This window comes from Pagrus pagrus, assembly GCF_965226575.1.
Source record: "Pagrus pagrus genome assembly, chromosome: 9".
Classification (NCBI taxonomy): domain Eukaryota; kingdom Metazoa; phylum Chordata; class Actinopteri; order Spariformes; family Sparidae; genus Pagrus; species Pagrus pagrus.
In genome coordinates this window covers 21,215,758-21,231,388 of record NC_140193.1, presented here as the reverse complement: position 1 = coordinate 21,231,388, position 15,631 = coordinate 21,215,758, and the positions used below count along the sequence as shown (strand labels likewise).

Sequence of the window (15,631 nt, the reverse complement as noted above, 5' to 3'; positions counted from 1 at the left end):
ACCAGCCAAGGACCACAGGGTGAAAATGAACCCCGACCACTGCTGAGGACTCGGGTCCAAGTGGACCAGACGAGCCTTAAGGGAAAGAACGTGATGTATTTTTGGTTAACATTTAACAAGCCAATTCAACCATTTAATAAAGGCAAAATGCCAAAACCTTACTTTTAAAGTAAGTAGTAATTTAAACCTTTCAGCGACTCATTCTTGCACATAATTCATGGTGCATTTAGAGGCATGAATAATGTGCAAGAAGAGTGGGTGATGTGCAGGCTGCTGCCAGTTAAAGCTTTCCAATTTATTTTCATTTGTCTCTTTGAGCCCTCGTGCAGGTATTATTGGTTTCACACACAGTAATGCATTAAGACCCTGTGGCACTTATGGAATATTGAGAACAGAGCAACACTGCGAGAGTTATTAAAGGGCTGCGTGGCTCATCTGTGATCCACTTGCAATACCCTTTAAAATCAGAGCACTCGCTGACACTGTGCTAATGCTTCATGTAGGGGCCAGGTTGTGCTTTTTCTTTACTACACACACTCGGCTTGTGAGTGGCTTGGTATTGTGCACACTCATTTATTACAGTGACTTCCACACTGCCCTCTACTGTAAGTGACAGAGTGAAGCAATATGCTGCAACATGCAGTCATGGAGGCTTTCATCAACTCAGCTCCCTCTGAGTTGGAGTCCTCTGGGCTTGAATATCTTGTCTCCTTCCACAAGATGAAGAGGTAGGTGAAGGTTTGCAGTGAATGTGTGGGAGGAGGGAATATCGCCTGCTGCTGCTCTAACCAGCAGGCCAGTGCCTTGAAGTGGAAATGACTGAAGTAGAAAGGTGTGTGTGTGCATCTGTGTGTGCATTAAAGTGCCTTCGCTTGGCTCATGGGAGTGTGTTCTTCTTGTGTGCGTCTCTTCTGTAACTCGTGGCAGTGACAGCCCATTTTATTTTTCCTAACGGAGCACCTAAAGTAGGCCCAGGACTCAGCCTTTGTCTTTGGTTTACAGTCAAGAGATGGAGAATCCTCTCACACACGCACACCGCTATCAGATATGTAGGATACACACCACTATCCATAAACATGATCTGCTTGTTATTCCTGTCTCATCCTTCTTCTTTGCGTTTTTGTCAGCTGTGGCCTCTGATGTGCTCGGTACTGTCTGTGTGAGAAACAGCTGCCAAGGGACCCCTCGCCTTTTTTCCACAGCTCTCTTCCTCTTCTTCCTCTTCTCACTGCCAACAAGTTTCATGCTACTCTCTGTGAACCCAGCAATTTTCCAAACAATGCAAATGTTCCATTCACCACTGACATTTCTGTGGCATTTCAGCAGGCTCTGTGGGGGGAAAAAAAGCTGGGTGATTAGCTGTCAGGAAACTCACTTCAGTCATTAGCAGCACACACCAGCGTATGCTGACACCAGCCTCAACTGTCAAGTGAGCAGTTTAAAACGTTGTCAGCCACATGGTGTATCATTATTATTTTAACGTGAATTTGAAAAGGGGACCTCCTCTATGTTCAGCTGGGCGTCTTTGGAAACTTTAAGTTCTGACGTGTGCAAACACACATTTAAAGACGTCTTTGAAAGTACCTGAATGGGGAAAGTCAGAGACAGGTAAGACAGGGGCTGACTTTGTTCCTGGATATGTCTGTCATTATCAAGCCCATGGTGCCTGCTCCACTTTTCATTCCCTGTCTACACCACCTATTTTCAGCCCTTTGATTAGTATAGATGTGTATACGATGTGTAGATTGTGTCGACAGAATACCAAGTAGATAATGAGCTTTCATTCCAGTGGGCATGAGTAAAAGGACGTGGTTCACTTAGTGCGCAGCTCTGTGTTAATTCTATTATCAGGCGTATCGATCTGTCCTTCACCGCTGAGGTTCCTCATAGGATATCCTGTATCCTCTATTTTCTGATGTAGTTTTAGTGCTTCTGAAGGCCCTTGAGTGCAACTTGCAGCCTCAATTAGCTTCCTGCTGACCTAAACTGCCTCCTCTCCCGGTGGACCTTTCTCTTCTTTCTAAAACCTTCTCTCAGTCTTAACAGCTATAAAGCCGCTATAATCAATATTTTTAACAACAATGGATCAAATGACTACTTATGAAAAAAGGGATGCTAGTAGTGACAAACCAACCAAGAATTATCACCTGACTCTGCGGCTGCCCTCAGCTCTACAGAGAATGTTAGCGTCTTTCAGCGCAATGTTTTGATTTAATACGTCAAAACGTAGCGTTTCAGTTCATTCTCACCGTTTTCATCAGCGTTATTTCCCACACATAAACTTTACTTTACTAAGTATATTTAGCAACCAATTTTAGCATTTTTTACTTTTTTTTTTATCCATCTGAGAAAACGATGCCATCGATGATCGATTAAATAGTGGACAATTTCCCCTTGTGCTGCACCGCCTATCTACTGACAAGTCAACATGCTCTGCAGAGAGACAGGGGATGTTCTCTGGCATTAGGCCCTCCCCTGTAAACACACTGATTTTTCATGTAACACTGTTTATGCTGTTGTTTTGTAAAAGCTTGTTGGTGCACCTGGTTCAGTACCTCGTTGGTTTGGATAGTCAAGATTGGCTGCATTCTTGACAGCAAACCTCCACAACATGCACTCACCTTCTGTTGTGAAAACAGAATCAAAGGCGAAAAAATCCAAAACACAAGGTGTATTTTCTGGGCAACTTTGTAAAATGTACTGCTTGCGAAGAGAGTCAACAGAGCAGACACATACTGGGAGACTGAGGCAGAAAGGTGAGGCAAGCCAGTGTGTGTGTGCAATAAGGTGGATATTAAAACAACACTAAGTAGACAAAATTAGTGAGCCAATATTGGACTTGCATTCATTAACTAAACTCAAACATGATTCGAAATGTTGCTCCATGTCTGCTGGATGTGTCAACAAGCAACTGTTTGCTAACATCTTTGCCATGTGAACTTTCTGAGGGGATAATAATTCAATCTTGGCAACCACCAATGTTTCGGGTTTCACAATGTAACCAGTGAATATCTGGATAACGGATATCGAGGCCAAAACTTCCTGTTTGTGTGATGATCATTCTCTACAGTTGAATTGGCAACGTGAGACGACATTTTTAGCTAATCTCTATGAACCGATATCTGTGCAGAATTTTTGTAGACGGCTAAGTCATTGTTGGGTTCTGAGATTACTTTCAGTCAATATGTTTCACCTTTCACTTCCTACATGCACTGTTCACCTGCATGCAACCAAAGCTGATTGGTCAGTACTCCTCAGACTAACATCGGAAACCAGAACGCTTCCGATCCCTTGTCTACTGATTCTGCAATCATGTGCAGATATCTTGTTTGTTTTGTCGATTTGTTTCATCACATGTAGGTTTAGAGTCAATTTAAAGCAAATGGGAGGAGAAAAACAATCTGGTTCTGGTTTCTGTGTAACATTTTTCTCTTGTTTTCGGTTTATTGTGCAGGTTTGGGAAAAACTAAGAGGAAGACAAGCGCCCGTGATGCTTCCCCAACGCCAAGCTCAGACACAGAGTACCCGTCCAATGGCAGCGGGGGCGGAGGGGGTGGAGGAGGAGCAGCTGAAAGAATCTATGACCTCAACGTCCCCGCTGTGGTCAAGTTTGCGTACACAGCAGAGCGAGAAGACGAGCTGACCCTGGTCAAGGGCTCCAGGGTCATCGTGATGGAGAAGTGTAGTGACGGCTGGTGGCGGGGCAGTCAGACAGGCCGTGTGGGCTGGTTTCCCTCCAATTATGTCCAGGAGGAGGTCGGAGGGGCCGATGACAGAGGGGAGGGAGATTCCTCGAGGGTCTACCACGGAGGCTCTCAAGGGACTTTGTTGGCCAACGGGCGTGCAGGTGGCCGTGTCGAAGTGCTCCATTTGGTCCAAACACTCTACCCTTTCAGCTCTGTGACGGAAGAGGAGCTGAACTTTGAGAAGGGCGAGGTCATGGAGGTGGTGGAGAAGCCCGAGAACGACCCAGAATGGTGGAGGTGTAAGAACTCACGTGGCATAGTGGGCCTGGTACCTAAAAACTATGTGATGGTGCTGGACGAGCGGCCCGACCTGCCTACGTCGAGCTCCCCGCAGAACCGCTTTGTGGCACCGGCGCGCTCAGGGAAGTTCGCTGGGAGGGATTGGTACTACGGCAACATCACCAGACACCAGGCCGAGAATATACTTAACGAGAGAGGAGAGGAGGGTGACTTCCTCGTACGAGACAGCGAGTCATCGGTGAGTGTGTGGGGTGAGGTCATAGCAGAAGTGTATTAGTAAGGCTGGGAGAAACTCAAATGAGGAAGAGACGATTTGATCAATTTTAACAGGAGGAAGAGCAGAGTTTAGAAATATAGCTCCAAAGTAAAAATAAATATGAACCAGATCCTGTATGACGTGTTCTGGGTCTATATTTAAGAGCCAGGTGTAAAAACTTTGAATAAGTGCCAAAGGAACCTTTTAAGAGCAGCTTTTAACTGATTACACGGTTATACATATTAATGCTCAGCCCAGAAAGAGCCAATCAGACACAAGATTTAAACCTACATCTGCCCTTTTGATCATGATTTAAAAAAAAAACATAAAACATTTCCTCAGTCTTGTGAAGGAATTCGCGAGAACTGCTCAACTTGTTCGTGAAGAACGTTCAGGAGACTCGGGAGCTTTTATTGAAGCTCAGTCAAGGAGAATAGCCACAAGAAATACAAGTGAGAACACTGTTTAGTGCCAGACCAGTCTAGTTCCTGCAAAAATGAATGTTTTTCAATATTTTTTTGCGATGATATTTGCGTCAAACCTTAATTTCACATGTGAAATAAACAATAAATGAAATAAACCTTTACAGATCCCCTCTACACATGTATAAAGGCACACATAAACATCTGTAATGTATGACTTACATGTTTTTTGTGGGGGGAAAAAAAGTATATCCCCGTTAAAACCCTTAAAATGGCACTTACTCCTTCTCCCCCATTAAAAATACCAGAATATATAAATATGTAAATAAAAAAGTTTAAGTGCTGGACACAAGACGCCTCCTTCTGCACTGTGAAGTTCAGTCTCTGTGCATGTGCACCGGAAGCTTCAAGTTTCCACATCACCTTCTTGTGTACTTGATAATGGACCACTTTCAGTGAGCACAGAGAACATTTACACTTTGAGCAATGAAAGTGAGAACAGCCTGCCAGTGTCAAACTGTGCACATCCATCATTGTACATGGTGAAGCTCAAACATTCAACTGTAGGAATAAGAAGGAAAGGATACTTAAGACAGGGGCGACTTTTATATCAACACTAGCAATTAACATGAAAAAATAAATCTTATAAGGAGCTGTTTCGTTTTGAAGTAGTGGAAGTTTCTTTTATTTCTATCTTTAAGGACCAACATTTCTCATGTAGCAGTTTGATAAACGTGGGTTCAGATCTTTAAACGTGAGAGTACACTGCCACCTGCTGGAGTAGAGCAGTCTGTCTTTAAATTTCATTGCATGTGTCTTTCTGTCATATTTCTAACTCCATCAATGACTGTCTCCTCTGTGTATTTTCAGCCCAACGACTTCTCTGTGTCCCTGAAGGCGGCCGGTAAGAATAAGCACTTTAAAGTGCAGCAGTCGGACGGAGCGTATTGTATCGGCCAGCGCAGGTTTGCCTCCATGGACGAACTAGTGGAGCACTACAAGAAGGCCCCCATCTTCACCAGCGAACATGGAGAGAAGCTGTACCTGGTCAAAGCGCTGCTGTGATTCACACATCCTCACACCTACACTGGATCTCACACACACGCAAACACAAACGCTTCATACACACTAAACACACTTAATACTAATGCCACTCCCTAACCGTCTTAACTCAAGCCTTAGCTCTGGACCCTCTCGCTGTGGCATCTGTACCACATCCAGATCGCAGTCACTCCTCTGAGGCTTCAAGTCTGTCGCCCTCTGGTGGCGATCAGGTGAAGCTCTTTCTAGCTGTTCAACCAAGCAGTAAAACCCCAAGACAGCGAGCACTGTGTAAGCCAATACCCATCCGCTTCCTCCACGTACAGCACAGTGCAGAATAAGCCTCTGTCTCCTGGATGTGCTGTGGCCACATCCGTCGCTAACAGAACGCCTGAGGCCTTGTTGGGCGTCGAGCTCTCCTTCTGATGTCATACATAATGTCCATTTACTATCACGCACATTGTAGGTTACACCATTGCTCTTAATCCACACAGGAGGACAGACAATTAACAGTTCGAAAAAGACTCGAGCCTCTGAGGGACCTTAATCTGGTGTTGTCCTGTCAACTTGCTGGCCATTGTTTTATTTTGTTTGTTTATTTTTAAGGAAATGCTTGTTCCTGAGTTAACTTTTTTTTTTTTTTAAAGCTAATTTAAATTCTTCTCGGGATGTTTGAATCATTGCTCTTTCATACAATGACTTCACAAAGTGACCAGAATCACTCTCTTGCCTTTTTTCTCCTAATTTTCATCATTCCTCTACATGATTTCGCTCCCCGCTTGAACTCGTGTCTTCTGTCACTTTCTCAGAATCCTCCACAGACCTGGTCATTAGTAGTGATGTTACTGAGAAACTGAACACAAGACTTTCTCTAGTACTTTTAAGGGGCAGTGTGTGGAGCATTAATGCAATAGGGGAGACCTCTGATTTCCTGTAGAGTCTGAATGTTTTTCAATGTAACCAAATGTGCCACCCTGTACCCATACTACTGGCTCCAGGTCTGCACTGCACTCACCACACTTGGCATTCATTCATAGCTCTATGCTCATGCTTTATATTGTGTCACATTAAACATGTTCCTGCTCTGTTCTCCAGTATGTGTCTGTAGCTACATGAGGATACTGACTGAAGAATAATTAAAAAAACAAAGCTTCTCTTGGTAACACTTTGGAGTAACTTCACTTGCTCTGTTCCAGCTCTTGTGAACGGATGCGGTTATGAAAGAGTTCCTCTTCTGATGGAGCATTTGTCAAAGATCAGTGCGTCTTTGCAAATCTTGTGATTACACAGAAGAGAACTTAACAGGAAAAGTGTTAATTGTTTCCAATTAACTGAACAATTCAGTGATTGACTGAGACCCCAATTATAGAGTAACTAAGAAGGGGCAGCCCTAAGCTCTCCACTAATGAATCACAAATTATCACTCATTAGATCAATAAAGGATTTTGAAATGCACAATTAATGAGATCACTGCAGCAACAGACTGCAAGGGAACAGCTAATGACCGCTCGCTAAGTCCCTCCCCAGAGCAGTGATTGTCCAATCATAGTGTAGCAAACACAGAAATGCAAGGCAGGTCTGTCTACAAGGAAGTCAACAGAGAGGGTTTGGAGAGAGAGGGTCATTCCCAAGCCTTTCCAAAACCAAAAGCTTGACTGAAAGTACAAGAAAAGGATAAAATGATGTGATTATCTGCTCTAACATAATTGTTCGTATGCCTGGCTAACTAGCATTCTTCATAACCCAATCGCCAGAATAAATGCGCGCATTGTACGTTTCTGAAGATATTAGATCTGGCACAAAAGTGCTTGGTTAGGGGTTTGGTTTGGTCTCCAACAGTTGTTTCTTGCTTGGCAGCCGTCTTGGCAAGGTCTCATGCCACCAAAGCTCCTCCTTCACCTCCTGAGAAGATAGTCAGCTCAAACACATCGTCTTAACATAATAGGTGATGCATATTGTGGAAATGTTGATATGATGCATATAAATGATACACATTTACCCCAATCGTGCTTTGTAGAAATGAACAATGACAACATTTCATCTGGCAGCTGGCTTGTACCACCTGTAGCAGTAATGAGACGTCACCATTATTAGCCAGTTAGCTACAGCAAATAAAATCTGTCAGCGGTAGTTGTCATTTACGATGGCAACATCTATGAGAAGCCAGCCTGATGTCTGCCTCTGAAATCAAGTACAAATGTTGAGTGGTGAAAGTGTCATCGTTTGCATTTTAATCTGAAGCTGATGCTGTGCAAGAATGAAACACTGGGCAGGTGTAACAACAGTAGCCAAGGGCGGCGGGACTTAACGAACAACCGATTTCCCTCATCTTGTCCTGTCAACAAACCAAATATACCGTCATCTGGTCTATAATGAAAAAGTACTAGTCCTACCAAACGTTTTCAGTGTTTCTCTTCTTTTGCTATGTGCATTTGTTTACCAATGGAAGTGTTGTTGATCACGGGGTCCTCAGCTTTTATATGATATATCTGAATGTTATTGAGCATTGTTATTTAATTCTTGTCTCCACTGTATGTATATATTCAAAATAAGATGAGGTGCATATATGAATCGTTAAGATCAAACTATGGTACTGTATCACCGACAACGTGATGAGAATTGAAATACTTTTGTTCAATAAAATTTTTTGAAGAATACTAAAATCAAATGTGTTGTAACGTGTGATTGGTTGTCATCGTCACAATCCTGCTGGTTATTGTTTAATGAGGCTACTTAAAAAGGCCTCTACTCATCATGAGCACTTGTTCCTGAGCTGAGCCTGTAAAGCTATGTCTGTCTGTAAAGCCACTCGCCCACTACACCCTTAAATAAGAAAGCTCAGTAAGCCAAAGCCACAGTGTATATATTCATTTGGAAGCTGCAACACATCAGGAACAATTTGGGATTCAGTGTCTCTCTCAAGGACACCTTGACGGGTGGACAGGAGGAGCCACAGATTGAACAATCAACCCTGCGCTTAATGGCCGACACACACCGCCACCTGAGCCTCAGCTGCCCAATCTGTCTTCCAAACGTGTTCCACAGGTACAAAAAGGGTTACACAACATTACAAACAGGACTGGAGCTGAAGGTGAAAATGGGTGACAAGTAAAAGGAAAACCCAAGACATCATCTTGTGCGATTGTACAAGAGTCTGCAACCCTATTAGAAGGGTGGCGCACCATTCTGTGGAGTGCTGTCTAACACGTCCCAGATGTTTTCAACTGGCCTAAGATACCTTTTTTTTTTTTAGGTACCATTAGGCTTTGAAACCATTCAGTGAGCCCCCGCGTCCTGTGGATTGGGGCATTGTCATCTCTGAAAAGGCCACTCCCATCAGGATAGAAATGTTTCATCCTCAGATAAACTGATCACTCAGAACAGTTTTATTGATTTGTGGCAATCCTTGTCTCTATGGGAACAAGTGAACAAGAAATGATGTGCTCCCCACATCATAACAGAGCCACCGTTTGTTTCTCCACTCATTTATTCACATTTTCCTTAGATTTTTCACACGTCTGCACGATATCATGCACTATGAACATTTGTAATTTTGTTTTAAAAAAGGCTTACACTTGTAAACCATAGCTTGTAGATAATGAGCCTTAAGGATAAGTTCAGCCAGGAATGAGAATCCAGTTATTATCTGCTCATGCTGATGGAAAGTCAGGTGAAGTTTCATAGTCCACAAAACATTTTTGGAGTTTCACAGCGAAACAGCGTTGCAGCATTCTCTTAAACAACTGGGGACTTGTTTTAACAAGTAAAAAGAACAAACGGAAATTTTAAAAAAAATACCCATAAAGCTCGCTAAAGCCTTGAAAATTTCAGCCGACTTCCCATCGCCTTGGGGGCGAGTAGATAATGATAATTTTCATTTTTGGGTAAAGTTATCAAATAATTCGGGTCTGAAGTACTAAATCATTCACAATAATTCGATACTTAGAGTAGAGTAGGCCTAATTTACAAACAGGTTATTCAAGTAGTGTGCAGGTTTGATTAGGTGTTTGTATTTTGTTCTCTAAATGTATAACAAATGGCTCATAAATGATTAGTTATTTTGCAGAATGTGGTTTTAAATGAAAAAAAGAAACAGCTGCACACATAACAAAACTAAGACTGCAAACTATAACTACAAACTCTAATGTTGTTGTCTTAATATGGCCTGAACAAGCTAAAAACTCAAAATGTGCACACTATTCTATGAAATACTTTTTTTTTCAGTAGCCTTAATCTTACATCAGATCACTGCTGTGTTTCTACGTCCTGAGAGTTTGTCCTGTATATAAACTCTGTCAGCCGTCAACAATCCCTTCAGGCCCATCAAGTCCTGTCTTCAAACACCTCTGTCCCTCACACTGTACTTTATCTGTCAGCTGGTGCTCCCACAGTCTGCCTAATCTTCAAGGTCACCTGAGAGTGTTTTGCATCTGCATCAGTCACGATTAGACTACCATCTGCCTCAGCTTTGATGGCAGAGAGCTGCCAACAGTTGGGACTACACATTTCTATGGGAGACTGATGACTGCAACACCTCAGCAGACCTCCTCACAGTGCTGTGGTTTATTTTCTATACCTGAGAGCACATTACCTTTTGGAGGGATGTTTGCTTTTCACAGGAACATTAACACAGGACAGCATTATTTGTTCTGGTTAATGGAAAAAGGATGGAGGAGGAAATATTTTGTGAGCCAAGTGTGAATAAGTGTGAGCTGCAGTACCAGTAAATTACCACATGATGGCAGTATCGGGCTTCTTGGGTTGTCATTTTTCAACATCCACATAACAATGAAAGCACAGCATCGGTTTGATTGCTTACCAGTTAATTCAATTTCCTGTAGTGACACTGGGATTATGCACGTGAATTCGAATGACTTTTGTTTCCTGTGTGACTTCCTGCTGTTTGAGCAGAACCGTTCACAGTGAGCTCAGTGCAGAAACAACCAAACAGCTACTTAATGAAGCAGACCACGCGGGCAGCTCAGCCTGTCGGTCGTGTCTCTCTTGTAAACGTGATTTGAATGAAGGAATGAAAGTTTTGATTACTATCAGAATCTTTCAAAGTTAAATTCTGTGTTGCATTAAGGGCTTCAAATTCAATTCTGAAAAGTAAGTAGTAGGGACGACCACACGTGAGCTGTACCTTAGAGAGAAAATGAACTAAAAGCACGACAAGTGGGAGCAAGCCTGAAGGAGTGGAGGCCAGGGTAAAGAGCTAAATGCTACCAGCTTAAAGGCCCAGTGTGTAGGATTTAGAGGGATCTATTGGTCATTTATATATACAGAGAGAGCAGGCCCTCCTACATGGCGTCCACCATGTTGCACCGCTATGTTTCTACAGACGCATGATGGGAGGGCCAGATGGGAGTTATTTAGCTGGTTTCAATCTGCAACCTCTTCTCTAAAGGCCACTCAATCCTACACACTGGATCTTTAACCTGTTTAGAACTAGTCTCTATTTTGTGTCTCAGCTCGATAATCAACAGAGTGTATATCTGCAACTACAATGTCTATTTGAAATATCAAGGTATAAATAAGGGAACACTTGAAATATTTGTTCAGATGTGTAGGTATAAGTATATATGTCACTGGGTCTGAGTAAATTAAGTTGGCACACAGCATAAATGAGAGATTCTTGTTTTTTTTAAATTACAATTTTAGAATGAATCTCGCTGAGGAATGACGCAGCCGCAGCTCCAAATGTCTAGCGTAGCAAAACGTCTGAACATTACCTCTGCCAACTTTTATGCTAATCAAGTGAATCAGAACAAAATTAGAGAGGTTTTAGTACAGAGCACTCAGGCAGAATCTCCATCTGTGCCATTTAAAATTCCTCAGGTTAAAGAGTAACTCAACATTTTAATCTACCTTTTTGTCAGTGTATATCTTATTATGCTATCAATCGATTACACATTGCCAGCCAAACAGACATCTTAATATAAAAGAACTAACCAAACATCAATCATACTGTAACTCAGCACACATTGAAACAAACAGGACAAAGGGCTAGAAAACTACTCTTTCCACCCAAAATGTTAAATTATATTATTAATAATAATAATAATAATAATGATAATTATATGTTTTACTTTTAAATTATGATTTAGTATTTAATATTACTAAACCTCACTTCTACTTTTAGGTCTGACAGCCGCCAAAAAGTGGCAAGTGTTGAAGTGGGAAGCCTCCTCATAAACACCAGATTTCCACCAGTCTTTTTTTTTTTTTTTTCTTGATGTATTTGTATATATTATTATTATTTCAGGGGTTGTCTGTCCATGTGCCATTTAGGGCAGGGGAAGTAAAGAGGGGAAATTAACTGGTGGGGCAGTTAAGAGTGTTTTTGTCAGGTAGTTGATGATTATATGATTATATTATGATTATAAATGGATAAACAAGAGTATCAAGCTTGTAAGGTTTAAATGATCACTGTCAAGTGTTATAAATAATTGTGAAAGCTAATGATCTGCAGTCATAATCAACCTAACCTCCAGTACTGGAAAGAAAAAAAAAAAAGATCACAAAAGATGTAATACAAGCTTTACAACTGCACAAACTAGCCAGGCCAAATTACCATTAACATTACCGTTTATGGAGTTGCTGAAATGTATATGTACAATAAATAACTCAGAAGTGTAGGTGCAAGTTTAATGGATGCGTGGTTCCAGGCTGTACTTGTAAAGATTAGAGGCTTGGATTTGAGACTGAAATCTGTTGTTTAGATAAAATAGAGTACTTCCACAAAGAAGTATGTGGGAGAAGCAAAGGTAGGTAGAGTTTATAAAGTGCAGATGAGTGAAGGTACGTTGAGAATGATTGCTTTGCAGTGTGACAACATAAAAGATGTACTTTGAGGAGGATTCCTCGAGTCAAAAGAGAACCAAAGACAGAAATGACAGACAGATTAAAGTAAGTGGAGTATTTTGGAGGGCGGAATATATAAAGCCTTATCTATGCAGCAGCCTGGTTGTTAGGAAGCATTAATGTAGACAGGATAATGATTCCTCCATCTTGCTCTTTACATTTCTTCTCCTCCAACCTCTCTCAGCATTATTCAGCCCCTATTGCCGTCTCATCTTACAGGACCTGCAGCCCACATTCACATTGATTTGCTCCTCCATACGTTTTGCACTAATGGAAATGCTTTTATCCAGATCTCATTTTCACACGCTTCATGTCCTTTCAACATTTGGTGGCTTCTTTCTTCAAGGATAAGGCTGGAGATGTTCTGTACTGCTCTTACTGTCAAATCTTGTGAAAAGATCAAAAGCATCAAGTGCTCAGTGAGAGGGTAGGATCACAGTGTTACTTACATGTTTACTTCAACATACAAGTTTCCAACACATAACATTGTTATAATGTAATGAGTTTTGTTTGTAGTTAACATGTACATTATGTCTGACAAACTGTTACAGACCTGGGATTTGTATTTACCACAGTGGTGTTGCGCTTAGAAACTGTAGGGGGCGCCAAATCACACAAAATGCCAATTTCTACATAATGTTGCTTTAAAACATTAATTACCCATCAAAACAGTTATATTTTTGTCACCTGAAATTGTGTTTATCTAGTCAGATTTTTTTATTAATCTAAGTTGGTTTTTTTCTGTCGAATATTTGATACTTTTACGGCTTGAGCCCTTGAAAAAACATTCAAATGAAACAACCTGAGAGAGAAAAAAAAAACCCAAACGGCGGTAATAACCTGTAACAAGTCTGGACAAGTAGACCTTGACTTGTTTTTAGGTGTTTCAAGTTAAGTAAGTCAGATGCCATTGAATTCTATTACTGTCAAGAACGATTACAATTACATTAATGGGCCACACTGGATGACATGTTTCCTCATTACTGTGAAAATGTATTGCACACACACACACACACACACACACACACACACACACACACACACACACACACACACACACACACACACACAGCATGCGGCTGCCTTAAACAAACCAGAGCATCAAAGTGTGCCTGATGCAGGTGCCCACACACAGCTCTCTCACAGCTTCAACTTGCTTTTGCATTTAAACATGTTCACCGGCTTCCTTGATCACTCTCTGACATATCTTCTGCGAAATTCAACACACCCTTACCTTAAATACAATTATGGATTCCTTTGGTTTGAACATTTTTGAAAACATTTACACAACTCAACAAAATATGTACCAAAGGTCTAGTTGTTTTTGGACATTTCAATGCAGAAATGGTACATTATATCTTTAAACTTAGGCTTGTGATAAAGCTGTGGATGAAATTCAGTTTTTACTCTGGAAGACGTGCTTCTCCTTGTCAGATAAAAAGAGGCTTATCTCAGCCAGTTTATTTGCCTTTGCCTGACACACAGGAGTGCACTCTACATTCATTCCTCTTTTCGTTTTATCAACAGTAAATTGACACAGCACTGTACACTGGGGTTGGCGGGCACACTTATCTGTAAAGCTGTTACAACCATCTTAAGTATGTGAACAGCTAGGTCCATAAATCGTAAAATGTGGTTCCTCTCTGGGACTTCAAGTCACTTCTGTCAGGCGAGTTATCTCCCTATCGTGCGTGTTATCTATCATGTAATGTGTCTGGAATTTACTTAATTCTGCTTATCTGATGTGGCCAGGACACACTAATTCATAAAGGCTTTCCTAGTTGAATAAACGCAAAACTGTATGGTAAAAATGTATTTTGCCTTTTTAGGAAAAGAAGCAAGTGTGTGAGCTAGTTTTACCACTTTTGGTTGGCCACCCGATGATTTTCAGTGGCCCCTTCTGGCCCCCCTACAAATAATTTCTGGGAGCGGCCCTGGATTCAGAGATTAAAGTGTCAGAAATCAAATTGTTATTCTAAGCAAAGATGTTTTTTCTAAGAGGGCAGTGCATGTAACTGTAAAACACTCTCCAGAAACTGGATCAAATGTATCCAAATTACGATCAGGCAGACACACCCTATCCATACCATCAGAACGTTGACACATCAAGCTTAGTTCCTTGAGAGATAGAAAAGCAACTTGATCCCAGATACAGAATTTGATAAACAATGAACGCAAGACTCCGATGTGTAGCAGTTTCTGAAGCCAGTGCTCAGAATAGAAACTAAGCCTCACTTTGAAACTTGCATAATTTCCAAGTTTAAGGCTAAATCATACATTCATGTGCTTGAGATCTCATTGGCTACATGAGGCATCAATTATCCAGAGGCTGGTGTGTAAGTGGCTCAGGAGAGAGGTGGAACAAGGAGTGGGTCTCTATCTCCGTCTATGAAATCACTTGTTGGCTGTTGCAGGACGCAGGGCGGGCATAGAAGATCCTAACTGGTCCAGTGAGGTGTCAGTCAATAGGTCGGCAGCTACCCCAGGTAACTCTGTGTTGTAGCTTTATGGAGATTTGCTTTCGATTAGTGGAGTTCTTTGACAAATAAAAGCCTAAAAAACTGTCACAATTGGAGTTTGTTGCTATTTAAGTATGGAAAGCTGTATGTTTGACTAAATATTTGACTGAAATTGATCTACTGGACATTTGGGAATAAGAGTAGATGACTTTTGTTGGATTTTGAAAACACAAAATCAATCAATACATTTGAAATGCAAAATAGAAATATCTTGACTCAGACTTTTGGACGCTTCGGTGGAAAAACACCAACTTCTCCCATCAAACGTTCACTGGCAGCAATCATCTTCACTTTGTGAAATAGCTGACAGTAACCAAGTCTGTGAGGTTCGTCCTCTGTCACAGCACTGTGACTCGTCCTCTGGCCAACAACAGAAAGACACAGCATGAATTCTGCTGATGTCCTCAGAGGAAAAAAAACATTGGCAGACCAGATAAATGGATGGAAATTAGAAAAAAACCACTAACTTACACCCCGTGGCTGAATGGTGGGACAGTCTGTCTGGACACCAGGTGTGAAAACTGTCTGGTACATACCAGGTGT

The 15,631-nt window shown here is 41.5% G+C and overlaps 1 protein-coding gene across 2 annotated transcripts in view; it reads left to right on the top strand.

Annotated features, from left to right (window-relative positions):
• LOC311262599 (cytoplasmic protein NCK2-like) overlaps nt 1–6,794 on the top strand; it is a 40,632-nt gene extending 33,838 nt beyond the window's left edge. For both annotated transcript variants that reach the window (XM_084362127.1, XM_084362128.1), the window contains exons 3-4: nt 3,455–4,224; nt 5,535–6,794. In XM_084362127.1, the coding sequence (XP_084218253.1) occupies nt 3,455–4,224; nt 5,535–5,729 (965 nt within the window). In that variant the 3' untranslated portion in view covers nt 5,730–6,794. The remainder of the gene's footprint in view (nt 1–3,454; nt 4,225–5,534) is intronic.
• The last annotated feature ends 8,837 nt before the right edge of the window (nt 6,795–15,631 follow it).